Source organism: Atheta coriaria, unplaced genomic scaffold (assembly GCF_025399875.1).
Source record: "Atheta coriaria isolate IRGN ID8LTWV9N9 unplaced genomic scaffold, Caltech_Dcor_3.1 hic_scaffold_2_pilon, whole genome shotgun sequence".
NCBI classification, from domain to species: domain Eukaryota; kingdom Metazoa; phylum Arthropoda; class Insecta; order Coleoptera; family Staphylinidae; genus Dalotia; species Dalotia coriaria.
This window is the reverse complement of record NW_027045444.1, coordinates 1719709-1735115: the sequence shown is the minus strand read 5'-3', so window position 1 is coordinate 1735115 and position 15407 is coordinate 1719709. Positions and strand designations below refer to the sequence as shown.

Below are 15407 nucleotides of genomic sequence, written 5' to 3'. Positions count from 1 at the left end.
TTGTCCAACAGACAAATGATTAACAAAGTATTTGCATAATAAGATGTAGAATTTAATGCAAAATCGATTCTTAAAAGAATTACTATTATATTGTGAATGGTTTCTGAATTATTTATGAAAACATTCGTGAAGTCGTCATAATATTATAATGTCAAAGTGTGGGTGAAAAGTGCAGTTATTGACTGATTACTCGAAAACTAAACATATTACTGAAACAATTTCTTCGGAAATGTAAAGTTTACAAAATTTTTAATTAAATTTCCCAAAAATATTATTGATAACATGTTTTATTCAAAAGTTACAAAATCAACTTTAATTGTTTATAACTTTATCCTCAATAATTAATCAATAAATTTTTTTACATAAATAAATATGAAATGTAATATTAAATCAAATTTTAAAGGAATTATCATATTATCACAAATAGTTTTCGATTAATTCACGAAAAACTAAACTAAAACCGTGTGCTTTATCGCCTAATCCAACTTGTTTTTCGAGTAAAGTTTGTTTGTACCGAAATTTACACTAATTTGAATTTCAAACAATGAATGACTCACAAAAAGTCTCTTAAAACAATTAGACAATACCTCAAAGTCAAATTAAACAATGATGTTATATTCAGAATACTAAATCAGCGAGAAACAAGACATAAAAATAAAACAAAATATAATAAAAACTTGTTTGATGACACGTCATCCAATTGTTACTATTTGTTTTTGTTTCCAAAGCGTGGCAGTTTATTCAAAGTGATAATTTTTCTAACCTTCAAAAACACGTTTTTAAAAACACCACGAAAAACACCAAAACATTGGAATTACGGTAGCATAGATAGGTAGCAGTTAAGTTTTTGCGTTTTATCTCCATACTTATTAAACAAATATCGTTGTTTATGCATACTGTGTTTATTTTCGTACTTAACCTACAAAAGTAACCTATATTTCATAAAGTATGCAATGTTTCCGCCCTTTTAAATTTTAAATTTACACCTTTTGTCATCAAATGGACTAAAATAGCACTTTTTGACATTTTAAATATAAAAAATGATTAATGTTAATTTAATTCTTTAAAATAATTACTTTTAAACATTAATAGACACAAAAATAAAGTTTAAACCAAGAATTTGTAGAATTCCAATGATTTTGAACTCTTGTACCGCCCAATTTCAATCCCGACGCAAACTATTTCGTTTTTACGCTACCGCGTCTGCGCAATAACCCTATTTTTCCCATTCAACATCCAAAACACTTACATCAATTAATCCTGCCTTATTTCCACTCTCGCTGATATCCATATCCATCTTATCGACTGCTTAATCGCACTTATTCCGACATTTGCGTGATGCGCACACTCATCTCACATAAATATTAAAAATATACCTATATTATTTAATATTATGCTTATTCCGTCCACGTACACACAAAAACACACAAAAAAAATAATACCGTATACAAATAAGTAGAAAAACAATCGACACTCCAATGACACACTCAACAACATCAACAAATCGCCATGTGGAATTGGAAATAATTAACTCACACGACTAATATATTATGTTGATTATGTATTGTGTCGATGGAAGGTGACGGAATTGATAATCAGCGAGGAGGCGTTGTTCACGCCAGCGCGGTTCGATCGCGACTAATAAACCGCGGCGCAGCGGAGATTAACGACGCAAACGCACGAGCAAAACACACATACATACGGGTACATACACATAGCCATAGATAGAAGAAAGAAAATGTAAGCTGGAAGGTAGATGGTAGGTAAAGGTAAACATTAGAAGTTGGAACACGTTAGATAGTCGCTTTCATTTATGCTATAGTCAATCAACAACTGCATAGTTGAATGTAAGTGTATTGCGCATGCGCAGAAGCAAGAAGAAAGAAGAAGAAGAAGAAGAAGAAGGTGCAATCCGTTTAAGTTTAACATTTGAATATCTCTTTTAACTTCTTTTCTTTCAACTTCTCTTCTTCTAACTTCTAACTGCGAGAAAAGTTTGAGTTTAAAGAGTTTAATGTCATAAGAGAGTTGAGAAGCTGGAAAGTGAGAGTGTAACTGTATTAATCTTGAATTTGGATCAATAATTTATAGCCGAGGTGGTAAAAATGTGTTTCGAAGTTCTAATCGTGTTAGAAATGTCTCTAAAAGTGATATTAATTAATTTGAAAAGTGAATTTCGAGTGAGGCTGTCATAAAGTTTGTGATGTTGGATTAAAGTCAGATTAAACATTAAAAACTGAAGTTTTTGAATTGGTATTTCGAATTGAGCTGGAAAGTTATTAATTGGCTTAAAATGTGTATAATTAAAAGAGTTTTTGACAATTTATCTGTGGTGAACTACGTTTAGCATATACTTAGAGGTGAAAATTCATTAAAGACCTGTTAAAGTAGCCATATCGTAAATTTTACTCAGTTCTATTTCTTGGGTGTAATATGTTCTGATGTTTTGTATAAATGAACATAAAAGCTGTTTATTAGAGTAAGAAATTCACAAAAATTTAGAATTTCAAGAAAACAATGTTATTTGTAGCCATATTTAATTATTTAAAGTAAAAATTGAATAATCTAGTCTTATAACCTAAATTTCCAGATTATATGGATTTTAATCTGATAAAGAACAACATAACCCATTTTAAACCGAAATAGTACTATATATCTATCAATAGATGTCCGTCCACACATAAAAACATAATTTTACTAAAATTACCGCATTAAATTCCACGTTAAACAACGAAATACGTGAAAAATCTGCATAAATAACCTAATAATCGAAGTATCAATAGATTATGATGGTTTTAACCTCTTAAACGACAACATAACCTATTTGAAAGCACGGAAGTACTATAAATCTATCAATAGATGCCGTTCAATATTAAAACACACCGTTTGACAAATATTCCCGAATTAAATTCCGCATTAACCAACAAAATATTCATTCAAAACCAAAAATAACCACTAAATACTTATTTATATCTAAACTAAATAATAAATAAACAATTTTAATTACTCACCCTGTCTGTAATCCGTTCATCCTGCCTTCCTCGTTTGAGATTCGGTGCACGCAGCAATTTCTGCGTATTCCCACCTTCCATATTCACAGCAAAACTCTTCTTCTTCTTCTTCTTTCCTCAACAAAATTGTGCGTCGTCTATTATTTAACTTCTAACTTAAAACTTTTCGAATCACAGCTCATCATATTCACAACTAGCAACTTAGACATTACAGTCACTAATATAATAATTACTTAATTAAAAATCTACCACAGATATATTGAAAATATGTATTGAATTTGAATAATCCGACGATACTTATTGAGTTGAGCTTATTCGTTGTGTGTCTGAATGTATACTGTAAACTGCGCGTTATTTATGCATTAAAACGGACAACAAACGTTCATTTGTTTATCAATCGTTAATTAATCATTTCAAACCGAAGATAACGCACATTTTATCAACTAGAGTCACTTCACGAGTTATTAATACGTTTTATTTATTTTTAATTTTTTAGGTTTTATTGTGCTTCGATTTCAGTCGATAAATCTGTAACAAAAAATGATTATTTATTAATAACAGGAAATATTGAATATTTATATAGTTAATAATAGTTTGCAACGCCATGTATAATATATTAAAATAGAAAACAATGCAAAATATATCATATAATTTAATTTTTATCATTTTTTTTTGTTTTAACCTCGAAAAATCACAACATAATCTAGTTTAAACCAAAATAGTGCCATAAATCTGTCAATAGATGTCGCCCACAAGTTAAAAAGAGTTACTTTGTTAATATTTCGGTAATAAATTCTACGTTAAACAACAAAATTCATCAAAATTTGCACCAAAAAGCCGTAAAATTTAAGTTCCAACGGATTATTTTGGTTTTTTAACCTGTTAAAACACAACATAACCTATATTAAAGCAAAATAGTACTATATATCTATCAATAGAGGTCGCCCACAAGTTAAAACGCCACTTTGCTTACATATCCGCGATATATTCCACGTTAAACAACAAAATACATCAAAATTTGCACAAAAAAATCATAAAATTTAAGTTCCAACAGATTATTTCGATTTTAACCTATTAAATCTCAGCATAACCTATTTTAAACCCAAATAGATGTCGCCCTCGTCACTTTATACCCATTTCTACACATTTTCCTCAATAAATCCCGCATTAAACAACAAAATATTCATTTTAAACCAATAAATTCTTACTAAAAACAAAATCCAGGCAAAAACTTGACTGGAATGTGAAAAACAATTATTTATTAATAACTACAAGTTGGAGGTTAGATTGCGGTTTATAAACTAAACTCAACTAGGATGACTTTAAGGTAGTATACGAGACCTGGAGCACCCACAGCCACCCCGCCCACTAGACGAGCAATTTCGCTGAGACCTAGTTAACTACTAATGGAAACAGTCCGAGGTCGAGGCGAAAATTGGTTAAAGGAGCGACGAAGGATGCTCGCGCTGATGATGAGTTCATTAAAGATACAGTAATGACCGCCGTAAATCAAAAATTAATCACTAACCAAGCGATTTAAGTACTATTAATAATAATAAAATAAAATAAAAACTTGTCACGTCGAATCATACTTTTGTTTACACGCGTGTAATTCATTTTATGATAGTTTTATGATAAATAATTATCGTATGTTGATGAGTGATATATGAATAAATGAAGCATTTTATTGAATATTGTTCTGAGGGAGTATGAATCATGACGTATGAATATTTTGGGAGTTATAACCTAATATATAAAAAAATTCATGTTCTGTGTTAATTTCTAGGCCAAACTTATTTATTTTTTTATATTAATTTTGATAAGTATATTGTTTTCCGGAGTAAATTTTATTTGTTTATGATATTATGATATAAACTAGAAACATGTGTATATTTTTGTCCATCATTTATCATCAAATAATCAATTTTTATCTCTATTTATTCATTACATGTTTTCTCACGTGTTAATCTAATATTTTATTTACGTTTCACAGCTAATTACTCGAAAAGTAATACCGATAAATTAATAAATGACACATCTTTAAATTAGAAATTTAATTGAATTTAATGTGCATAAAATTGATGTTTGAGGTATTGATAGCTTGGAAGATATAACCTTAAATGTAAAAAAATGTCTGGAAGATGAAAAACTGATATTTAGCAAAAAATTAAAACAAAACTAATAATTAACGACCAATAATTACTGCGTCATTATGTTTAATATTAGTTCTAGTACACCTGTGACAAATTTGATACACGTGTCTATTTCTGTTTAATTAGGACGAATAAATGACTCATAAAAGCAAAAAACTGTATCATGATTCCAAATTTTCCACATAATTCTCCATCAATTTTAATGAATTTCTCAGAAACAAATAATCACAAAGTAATGAATATCACATAAATCGATCAGAAATTGAAGTAGGAATCATCCCTAAATATTTTATACTAGCAGTAGTAATAGGTCTAAAGTTCTAATCTCAAATGTAAAAAAAATGCATACAAAAACAATCTTTTTTCTACTTTTCTAATAAAACTTCTACGACTCTAGCAAATAATATTAATTATATCCAACATCTCTTCTTATTACTGTATCTGCAACCATTTCTATCAGATGAATCTCTTTCTCGCCTAGATGCCGCGCGTTCTAGACCAGAGTAGTTAGCCCGTTTAACCAGTTAACGGATGATTAGTTCGCGTTTAAATCGCGTGACGATTTTCCACGCGACTCACTTAGACTCGTTAAACGCGTGCCCACAAAGAGAGCAAGCAGCAAACATGCAACTGAACTCAACCCAACTTAACAAACACACGGTGCAAATGTACAAGTATAAACACTAAACAGTTGAACGCTTTTCACGTTAAACTAAACTAAACTAACCGTAAACTTTAAATACTGCACAAATTTCCTAACGTAACGTAATATAACATACAATATATAACATAACAGAATTTATGTCGTCTTAAATTAATTATTTAATTAATAACTGTATTTATGAAAATACATGAAAAGTAATAAAATATTATTACTCAAAAATAGATAATGTGTTTTTATTATGTTTTATTTTTCAAGGGAAAAATAAAATTCGGAAAAACTATGTAATCACAGCTATTAACTCAAAACTGATGTCATTTCGCTTATCCAACGTCAGTTTTACAGCTTTGTTAAATCAACATTGATGTCATAAGTAGTGTTAAGAATAAAACTAAGAGTTTACAACGGAAAATGTAGATTTAAACCAACTAAACCAACAATTTCAACAAAAATATCTTTCTTATCATAAATATATGGACATTTTTATTAATAATAAAACAGTTTTCATCATGAAGTCAAGAAAATGCATGAAAATCTATTTAAAACACAAATTTTGAAGAAAATAATATACAGTAGAGTCCGTTTATAACAAGGCGGGCCAATGGATTTTCCTGGAGGGCCAATTTTTTTAGAATGCGGCAGCACCGGGCCACAGACTATGGCCATTCATACATAAAATATTATACATATACAAAAGTTCCAACTTTGGTTTGTGCGGCGGGCAAATTCAAATGTCCTGGCGGGCCACCTCGTGGCCCGCGGGCCTGGGATTGGCCAGCCATGGTTTATAATGACATCGAAGGGAACTGAAAAACACGTCATAACAAGCGGACGTCATACAAAGCGTTTTGTAAAATGCTAAAGAATATTATATGAAAACCAAACTTCCTGTGTAATTACGTCATAATAACCGGTTGGTCAATATAGGCGGAGTCATACTAAACGGACTCTACTGTATTTGGTTATTTCACGTTAATTTTCTGTGCCTTTGAGCCAGTAAATTGGTTAAAATGTTAGAAAATTCCTTCCTAATAAGCATTTTAAACAACATTATAATTTTACAGCTAAAAAATAAGAAAATTCAAGCGAAATTGTCAAATTTAAACATTTTTCACTTTCCTACGACACAAAAAATAAATATTTTTATCTACCAAGTCAAAAAAATGTAATTTTCCACTCCAAAGTAATAAAAATTAAGTGAATTCTTTTTCAATTTAAACAAAAAACACATTTTATCTTCCCTAATATTATAACATATAACCTAATACACTACTACATGATAGTATGATCTTGATAAATGATAGCTGCAGTTATGGGCACGGCCCTTTGGCAAACTATTCCATTCTTTGCTCTTTACTCTTTTCATTTTTATCTCTTTTGTGTTAGTTCCAACATAGTAGCAACTATCGCGCGTGTGGCATAGTATAGTACAGTGTGCATCGTGCACTATTCACTAGTAACTCGCCCAACGTCCTAATTGAATGAAAAATTAGTTAGGTGTGGTTACATTAGGCCGCGCGTGTGTTCGTGTGACCATTATAGACTGCGCCGGCTGCCTCCTGCGTTGCGTGTGGCAGGCTCACACACTGCATAGCAGAGGAAGAAGAAAAAAAAAACGAGCCAGCGAACTAGTCGAAAGAATGGACGGCTGGCGCGCCTTCGAACAATTAAACGAATTAAAACTGCGAGGAGGAAAGAAATTAAGAACAAACATAAAGCACATTCAAAGAAAGCAATCATTAAACTAACCTATACTAAGTTAAAGTCAACTTTAAGTATAAATTTATTATTGGATTGGATAGGTACCTACTAGAGTTGTAAAATATTTATTTATAAATTCAAGTGCAGAGAAAATGTGTTTTTATTGAAATTATTGACAAATAAATTTCTTCTTTTGTGTTTTACGAGTGGTAAATGACATTTTATCTATCTAGGAAGATAGAATATTTATTTTATGGCCATAAAATAGCGAAAAATGTTGAAATAAAGCTGTTAAAGGACATTAGTAGCTCCAAAACGCCATAAATTAATGTTAATTTTCATCAAAATTTAATGTTTAGAAGAGGTTTTAGTATTACTACTCTATCAATTTGTATTGTTTACGATTTTCGCAACTTTTTCATATGCATGATGATAATTTTGATAAACTGTCTTGAAATAAGGTTCAACAACAATATCATGAAAAAATTACAACCTTTTTCTTTTAATTTATATGAAAAACTGTCTTATTATGATTGGAAACATACGTATTCTATAATATAAAAATAAATCGCAAAATCTGTTGGTAAGCGCATAACTCAACAACGCCTAGACCAATTTGGCCAATTCTACTATTTAAATGTTTGTTACAGTCCAAGGATGGTTTTAACGGCGAGAAAAATTTGAATAATTGCTGGGAAAACCCTAAAGACAGTACTTTTCTATAGGATAAAAGTTGGCATTGAGATTCAATCATAGTTATAGTTAAATAGTTGAATCCGCGATGGCGCGCTGAAGTGCATTATTAGCAATTTTTTTATATAATTAATTTCTTTAAAATAAAATTGGGAATCTCATTGATAGAATTGACACAGACTATGTCTAGATTAAGAAAGTAAAAACGAATTACATTTTTATTAAACACTACCGGGACGAAGACGCGGGCAAAAGCTAGTTTACGATAAATATAATATTTTTTCAAAAAATTGATGATTTAGTTGATAAAAAATAGTTTTAAGTTTAAGTTGTAATAAAAATTGAGTTAACAAAATGAAAAACTTAAACTAAATCAAGAAATCAAATTATCAGTGGCTGTTATCTTTCCCTATCGACAAAATAACATAAATTTTCACAAAAAATAATTTTTTCCTATTTTCCAGATATACAAAACAATTTCCCGTCTTCAATATAACTTAATTATTAATTAGATTGCTTTTTGATGTACTAGTGCATAAAATACAAATTTCTCATCCGATTTTAAGCCTATCGAGCACAGCAGGGAATCAAAAACCTATCAAAACCTCTTTCTTTCTTTTCTTTCTTTCTTTCCCATTTCTCTGCGCTCTCTGCGGCAAGCGGCAGCAGCAAAACCAAAGAGAAAGGTGAAAAGTGCAGGCAGACAGGTAATAGTAATAGTCTAATATCTGCCTGCTAGTCGAGTTATGAACGTAGTATCTGCATACCGTATTTGCATTTGCATGACGAGCGTTCCGAGCCGTAATTCCGTCCAGCGCGTTCTATCGCGTTCCATCGCGGCGTGATGGATCTCCATCCACGTCGGAATAGATAATTGTACATAGTTATATACGTAGGTACTTATACTTTGATGATGGCCGCGATGCATGACGCGGTAAAAAGTGGCGAATTTTTAATTTCGGTGCTGTTTATTTGCATTTTATGTTAAATTAGATTAGGTTTGAATTTTATAAAGTAAAGTAAAGTAACGTAAAAAATATAAAGTAATTATAAAGTGGAAAAGTAATTTGTTTATTAAGATATCACGTTGTAATGAGCGTAGAAAAATAATTAACTATCGTATGACAAATTAATTTAATCATTGATATACGAGTAGATACGATGATGTTATGTTTGTATGTTAAGATTAAGTATTGATTTCGTGTAATTTATATTTATATAGTCATAGAATGTGTGTTTAGTGTGAGAATTATTCTTTTGCTGATTATTTAAAAACTATTTATGCTATATTTATTTATTCCTTCAGTTCTACAGTTACTTCCAGTCCTTTCTAAATACGCATAACAACATTTTGTCAATTTTATCACACAAAATGTTATGATATTTGTAAAAATGTTTATTTTTGTTATAAACTAGCTTCTAACTTATATTTGAAAAATATTATTAATAAAACATGTTTGATTCGATAAAAAATTCTAAACAAAATAGATAAAGAAAACAATTCTCTCAATATTTGGTTAATAATAATTAATTAAAAAAAGATGCATGCTATAAATTTATTGCGAAGATAGTTGAGTCAATGCTGTACGTATTTCAATTGTCATAATTAGTTATTAATAAATAGTTTAGTAGCAATTATTAACTCTGAAAGTTTATATTTAAAAAGAATATATTTTTTATGTCAAACATTTTAAAACTGTAAGAGATTAAAACCAATGCAATCCCTGAACTAATAATCAATTACTTATTAATTTACATGAATTAATTATTTTATGGAATAAAAAATAATCCATGTTTGTTGTTTTCAATTCAATTTCCATTCATCTTTCATCAACGAAAATAATTAATATTTAATTATAATGAATTAATAAAAACAGATGTTTTCACATGTAGCAAGATCACAAGGCGTTTCCTTCGCTAATTTACTCAATAATTAATATAATTTATTCGCATCTCGTGTTTTTTTCTTCTTTTTCTTCTTCGCCGAAGAAACAATACCGACAAGAACAATAAAACCAATTTCTATAATTTTAGTTGTTTCGACTTTACCTAAAGTTAGTTGTAAGTTTACCAAACCGAGTTTACCAAAGTTTCAATGCCATTGCACTCCGTGACTTGCCTAAACTTTAATTCGGGTAGATTCGAGAACGAAGCCAAACAAAAAGCAACTGTAACTTATATTAACTAAGTAAGTAAGTACTAATATTGCTACATAATCTAATAATATGTTAAAGGTATGCATAACTGTTTGTCATTTCATAAACCTAACCTTCAATCAAAGTCATGTAGGTGAATATTTTTAGTTTTTGATAAATAATCATAATATATTGAGTTTTTATTTAATTAAATAAAAACTAATCATCAAAAATTAATAAATAAAATATCAATACTTCAAAAATTAAAGAATCTTTCATCTCTAAAATGTTCAAATGAGTAATATTAATACTTTTTGAACTAAAACCCGATTTCACCTGATATAACACTAACAAATTTCCGAAAAAACGCAGCCATAGTTTACCACTTAATTACTCCAAAACTAATCAATATATTTTAATGAAGAACACCTCATTAAATCCCAATTTTAGGTATCTTTAATATATGAAAAAGGCAAACTTCAAATATTAATAGTTTTCAAGTTATTTCAATTATGATCAACTATTAGCTTTAAATGTTAATTACGCGAAAACTAATTAATAAATAATAAATATTAAAACGCAAATATATTCAATAGTACTTCCAGTTTATCTCTAACAAATTTAATAACTCTGACTACAATAGTTTAATTGTTATTAACAAAAAACTATCAAAAATCATAATTTTTATCCTATTTTTCAGTTTTTTTTTTTAAATTACATAAAAACTAATAATAATAAATTAATAAATTATATACCAACAACTCAAAAATTAAATTATCTTCAATCCCTAAAATTTTCAAAAGTATAAAATTAATACTTTCTGACTTATAACCCTTTTCACCTCTTATCCAAGATAAACTCCATCACAATTCACTCAAAATTAAATGAAATGAAATTCTCTCACATAACAATACCTCACTTCACTTCACTTCACTTCCCTGCTCTTCTCCTCCATGCCACACGTCTGAGAATGAGATTAGTAGATTCTATTATCCCGGATAAAATTCATACGTAGTTAATTCGCCGCTCTCGAAATTCGCGCGGCGCGATTAATTACGCCTCTTTGGCTCATTTTAAGCTTTTTAATCAAAAGTTACACGTTCGCTTGTCGCTCTCGCCGCGTCTAAATTTACAACAATCGGCGCACGGCGTGCCCCCAATAAATGTTTAATCATCGCACAGTCAGAGTGCAAGCAACCGAAGTGGTTTTATTTTTAGTGCGTTGGACTCGCTGTTTAATTACTGCAGTAAGTATACATAATACGAGTACATGCGCGAGGTTGCAGTTGTTTTATCAATTTAGAGCGATGATTAGCGACGTATGACAGCTGCAAGCAGTGTTGTATGTTTATGATAATGAATAATTATGTAAACATGTTTTATTGTGGTTTTTGTTCGTAGGTGGTAGTAGAAATAGAGTTGAAGGTTTAGTTTTTTGTTTATAACTTTTAAAATATTGAATTTATTTTGAAAATTTCTTCAGGGGACGTTTAAGTGTTAAATTGTGAATGTGATTTTGTAAAAATTTTGTTGCTAGCAGTTATATATCAGAAGTTATGGATCAATTTATAATAATTTTCAAGCAAATTTTGATTAAATTTAACTTTAATTGTTAATAACTCTTTATGCAATAATCCTATCAACAAAGTTATATAAGAAATAAATATAGAATTCAGTTAAGAATCTATTTTCGAATGAATTGTATTGTTATCACTGATAGGTTGGAAGTAATTCATAAATATTATTGTAATAACAGTATTTGGTGCGCCACTACTAGTATTATTGCAACAGTTCGGTTTTTCATTAATAACTTAAAAATGAATCAAGTTATTTCGAAAATTTCTTCAGAAGGCTTTTAATTGTTAAATTGTTGATCTGATTATGAATAAATATGATTGATGGCAGTTTTATATCAGGAATTATAGACCAATTTATAACAATTTTTATGTAAATTTTGACAAAATCTAATTTTAATTGTTTATAACTTTTTATGCAAAAATCCCAACAGCAAAATTCTAAACCAACTAGATGAAAAATTTAATTAAGAATACATTTTTGAAAGAATTGGGTTCTTATCACTGATAGTTTTCAAGTAATTCCCTAATATTGTTGCAGTATCATTACTTGGCGCACCACTATTATTATTGCAATGCTCAAGTTATTCATTAATAACTCGAAAACTGATCAACTTATTTTGAAAATTCTTTCAGAAATCTATTCATTATTAAATTCTGCACCCCACAGTATCAAGATATCACTGATAACAGGTTTTAATTAAAAGTTACAGACTAATTAAGTTCAATTTTATAATTTTTTTCTACAAACTTCAATTTTAATTGTTAATAACTTTTTATCCTATCATCTTAACAACAAAATATTTACCTACGAATGTGTAGAATTTAATTCTGAATCAATTTCCTAAACAAACATTATTATAACCCAAATAGTTCCCTTGTTATTAATTAATAACTAAACTATTCACCCAAACAAACAAACAAAATCAAAACACGCGTGTGAACCTTTATCTCATCTCATCCTCTCTCCGGAATCTCGACTATGGCTATAATTAAAACACAACAAAACAAAACAAAAGCAAGAAAGCCATGATAATGAAAGAGTATGAATGATACATTAATCGATTGGGAATTTCATTGGGCTCGCCTCTTATCAGTTTTCAATTCGAACTCATTCATTGAGTGAAGTATGACTCACAAAACAAAAGTTTTAAAACATTTCATATTTTAATATTAAATTACGGATAAACTACTGTATGAAAATATCCCAATAGTATATATTTTGATTGTAGATTAATAAACTTTAAAATAATCCATATTTGGTAAGTATAACATTGATAGTATAAATGTTATTAACTAAAAAAGAAACCAAATGCATTTATCACTATATTTCACTTTGCAGGTTAACTACTTGAAAACTACGCAATAAAAATGAATTATTTAAACTGCATTATGTAGAGTGTTTATTATAGTTTATGTAGAGCACATTTCACATACGTACCTGTTATTGTTTAACTGTTATCAACAAAAATAAATAGTTTTTCATAAAGTTTCTTAAAGTTTTCTTAAAGTTTCACATTTAATTACTCAGAATCTAATTATCGAAAATAAATGAGTAATACTTATTTGGTTAAACAATTTAATTGTTTATAAAATTGAAAATGTTAAAAACTGTAACTTGTTTGGTTTAAAAGTTATAACATCAAAACTAAAAAATGTCAAAAACAACAAATTTTAATATTAAAACTATAATTACAGAAAAACTACAAAAGATAATTTTATTATTTAAACGGAATCATATTTATGAGTTATTCTACTTTGTTTACTAAAAATTTGAAGTATAGATCACGTTTTAATAAAAAGTTATTAACAAAAAACTAACAATTCGGTTATACAGCAATTTTTCTTTACTAATGTACAAGTTTACGAATTAATTACATAAAAACAAACTTCTCTATAGTAATAAACTATGCAAATTACGATAAAAGCACTAATTGTGCATAATTTACGAAAGTAAGAACAATGTACCTTAAATAGTTTCAAAGTTATAACCTCAAAAGTAAAAAACATGAAAAATTTAATATTTTCAACTTTGTCGTTGAATTACAAAAAAAACTACGGGAGACAATTACATTATTTAAATTGGACTATGTGCGACGTTAATGGAAGTTTATAAAAAAACTAGTTTGATGTAATTACCACTCTGCAATCAATAGTTATCAACAAAAAACTAACAATACATACAACCAGAAATTTTTCTTTTTTAAACTCCAAGTTTACTAATAAAATACACAAAAACTAATTATCCGAATTAACTAAACTAAACTAATTTAAATAAAAGCAGTAATTGTGCATAATGTGTAAAAATTTGAAAACCCTAACCTGCATAGTTTCAAAATTATAACCTCAAAAGTAAAAAATGTCAAACACATACATTAATGACTTTTCCAGGTTAACTACAAAAAAACTACCTGCACAAACAATAATATCTAAAACGTATATTACGTAGTAATAACTCAACTTCCTATAAACCAAATTTGACTTTCATATCTCCATCCACCTCACAGTTATCACCAAGAAACCAAACAAAAACATGCTCCACCCCTACAAGCACTCCTAGTCATCCATGTTGTTTACCCATTCATTTGTTTGCAAGAAGAAAAAACAAACTACACCATACCGTTACGTACATCGGATGAATCTAAGCAACTCACAACATTACACAACGCAAAACATACCGCACGTTTGTTGAATGTTGAATGAGCACGAGAAATAAACATTCACCGCATAGTAAAGTACGCGACAACATTCGATGTTTTATGCACGTTTCATGTTTGTACCTGCAGGCGATTGCGGACGCCATGCTGTAAACAAACGAAAAAACAAAACACTCACCTGTCTCTAGGTTTGATATTCCAGATATACAGCTAATCACCGCGCACCGTTCACCACTGGCTGTGGAAGATGTGATGAGGATTGAAGAGATCGATGCGCAGCGACAATTGCGACTGATATATTTCAATGGATGGTATTTTTATTGCACTGCAGTGGTCATCGCGCACACGCGTCTTGGAATCGTGGGCGACGCGGAAGGCGGCCAGCGACCATTCTTCACCGCGATCGTGATTATTATTGTTGATTACGCGACCAGCCAGGAGCCGACTGTGCCAGCCTCGGCGAGGATCAAGGCCATATTGGTTTCCATCGTTTCCAGCTGCGACATTCTACGAACATGCACGAAACAACACGATGGAGTTATTAAAACTAAAAATTGCTAATATTAATACGAAAATAACTAATAAACTATGTAAAACTATTAAATAAACATTATTTATACTCCATATTATTTTTTTAACTGTTAAAAATAGTGTTTTAAGTAATTATTTTCTTGTTTTAAAACGAAATCTACCCCACCATTTTGAAAGTAACCAGATGTCACTAAACCGCAAAAATAATTCAAATTTTTAAACTTTTAAACGCATAAAAACAATAAATCCTATTAAATTATACTATTCAACACTTGAAACAATTTATAAATA

At 29.4% G+C, this 15407-nt stretch overlaps 1 protein-coding gene across 1 annotated transcript in view; it reads right to left on the bottom strand.

Annotated features, from left to right (window-relative positions):
* LOC135798897 (mitogen-activated protein kinase-binding protein 1) overlaps nt 1-15407 on the bottom strand; it is a 42938-nt gene that overhangs the window by 22479 nt on the left and 5052 nt on the right. The window contains 2 exon segments of the mRNA XM_065311885.1: nt 3012-3539; nt 14764-15092. Coding sequence (XP_065167957.1) covers nt 3012-3092 — 81 coding nt within the window. The 5' untranslated portion in view covers nt 3093-3539; nt 14764-15092.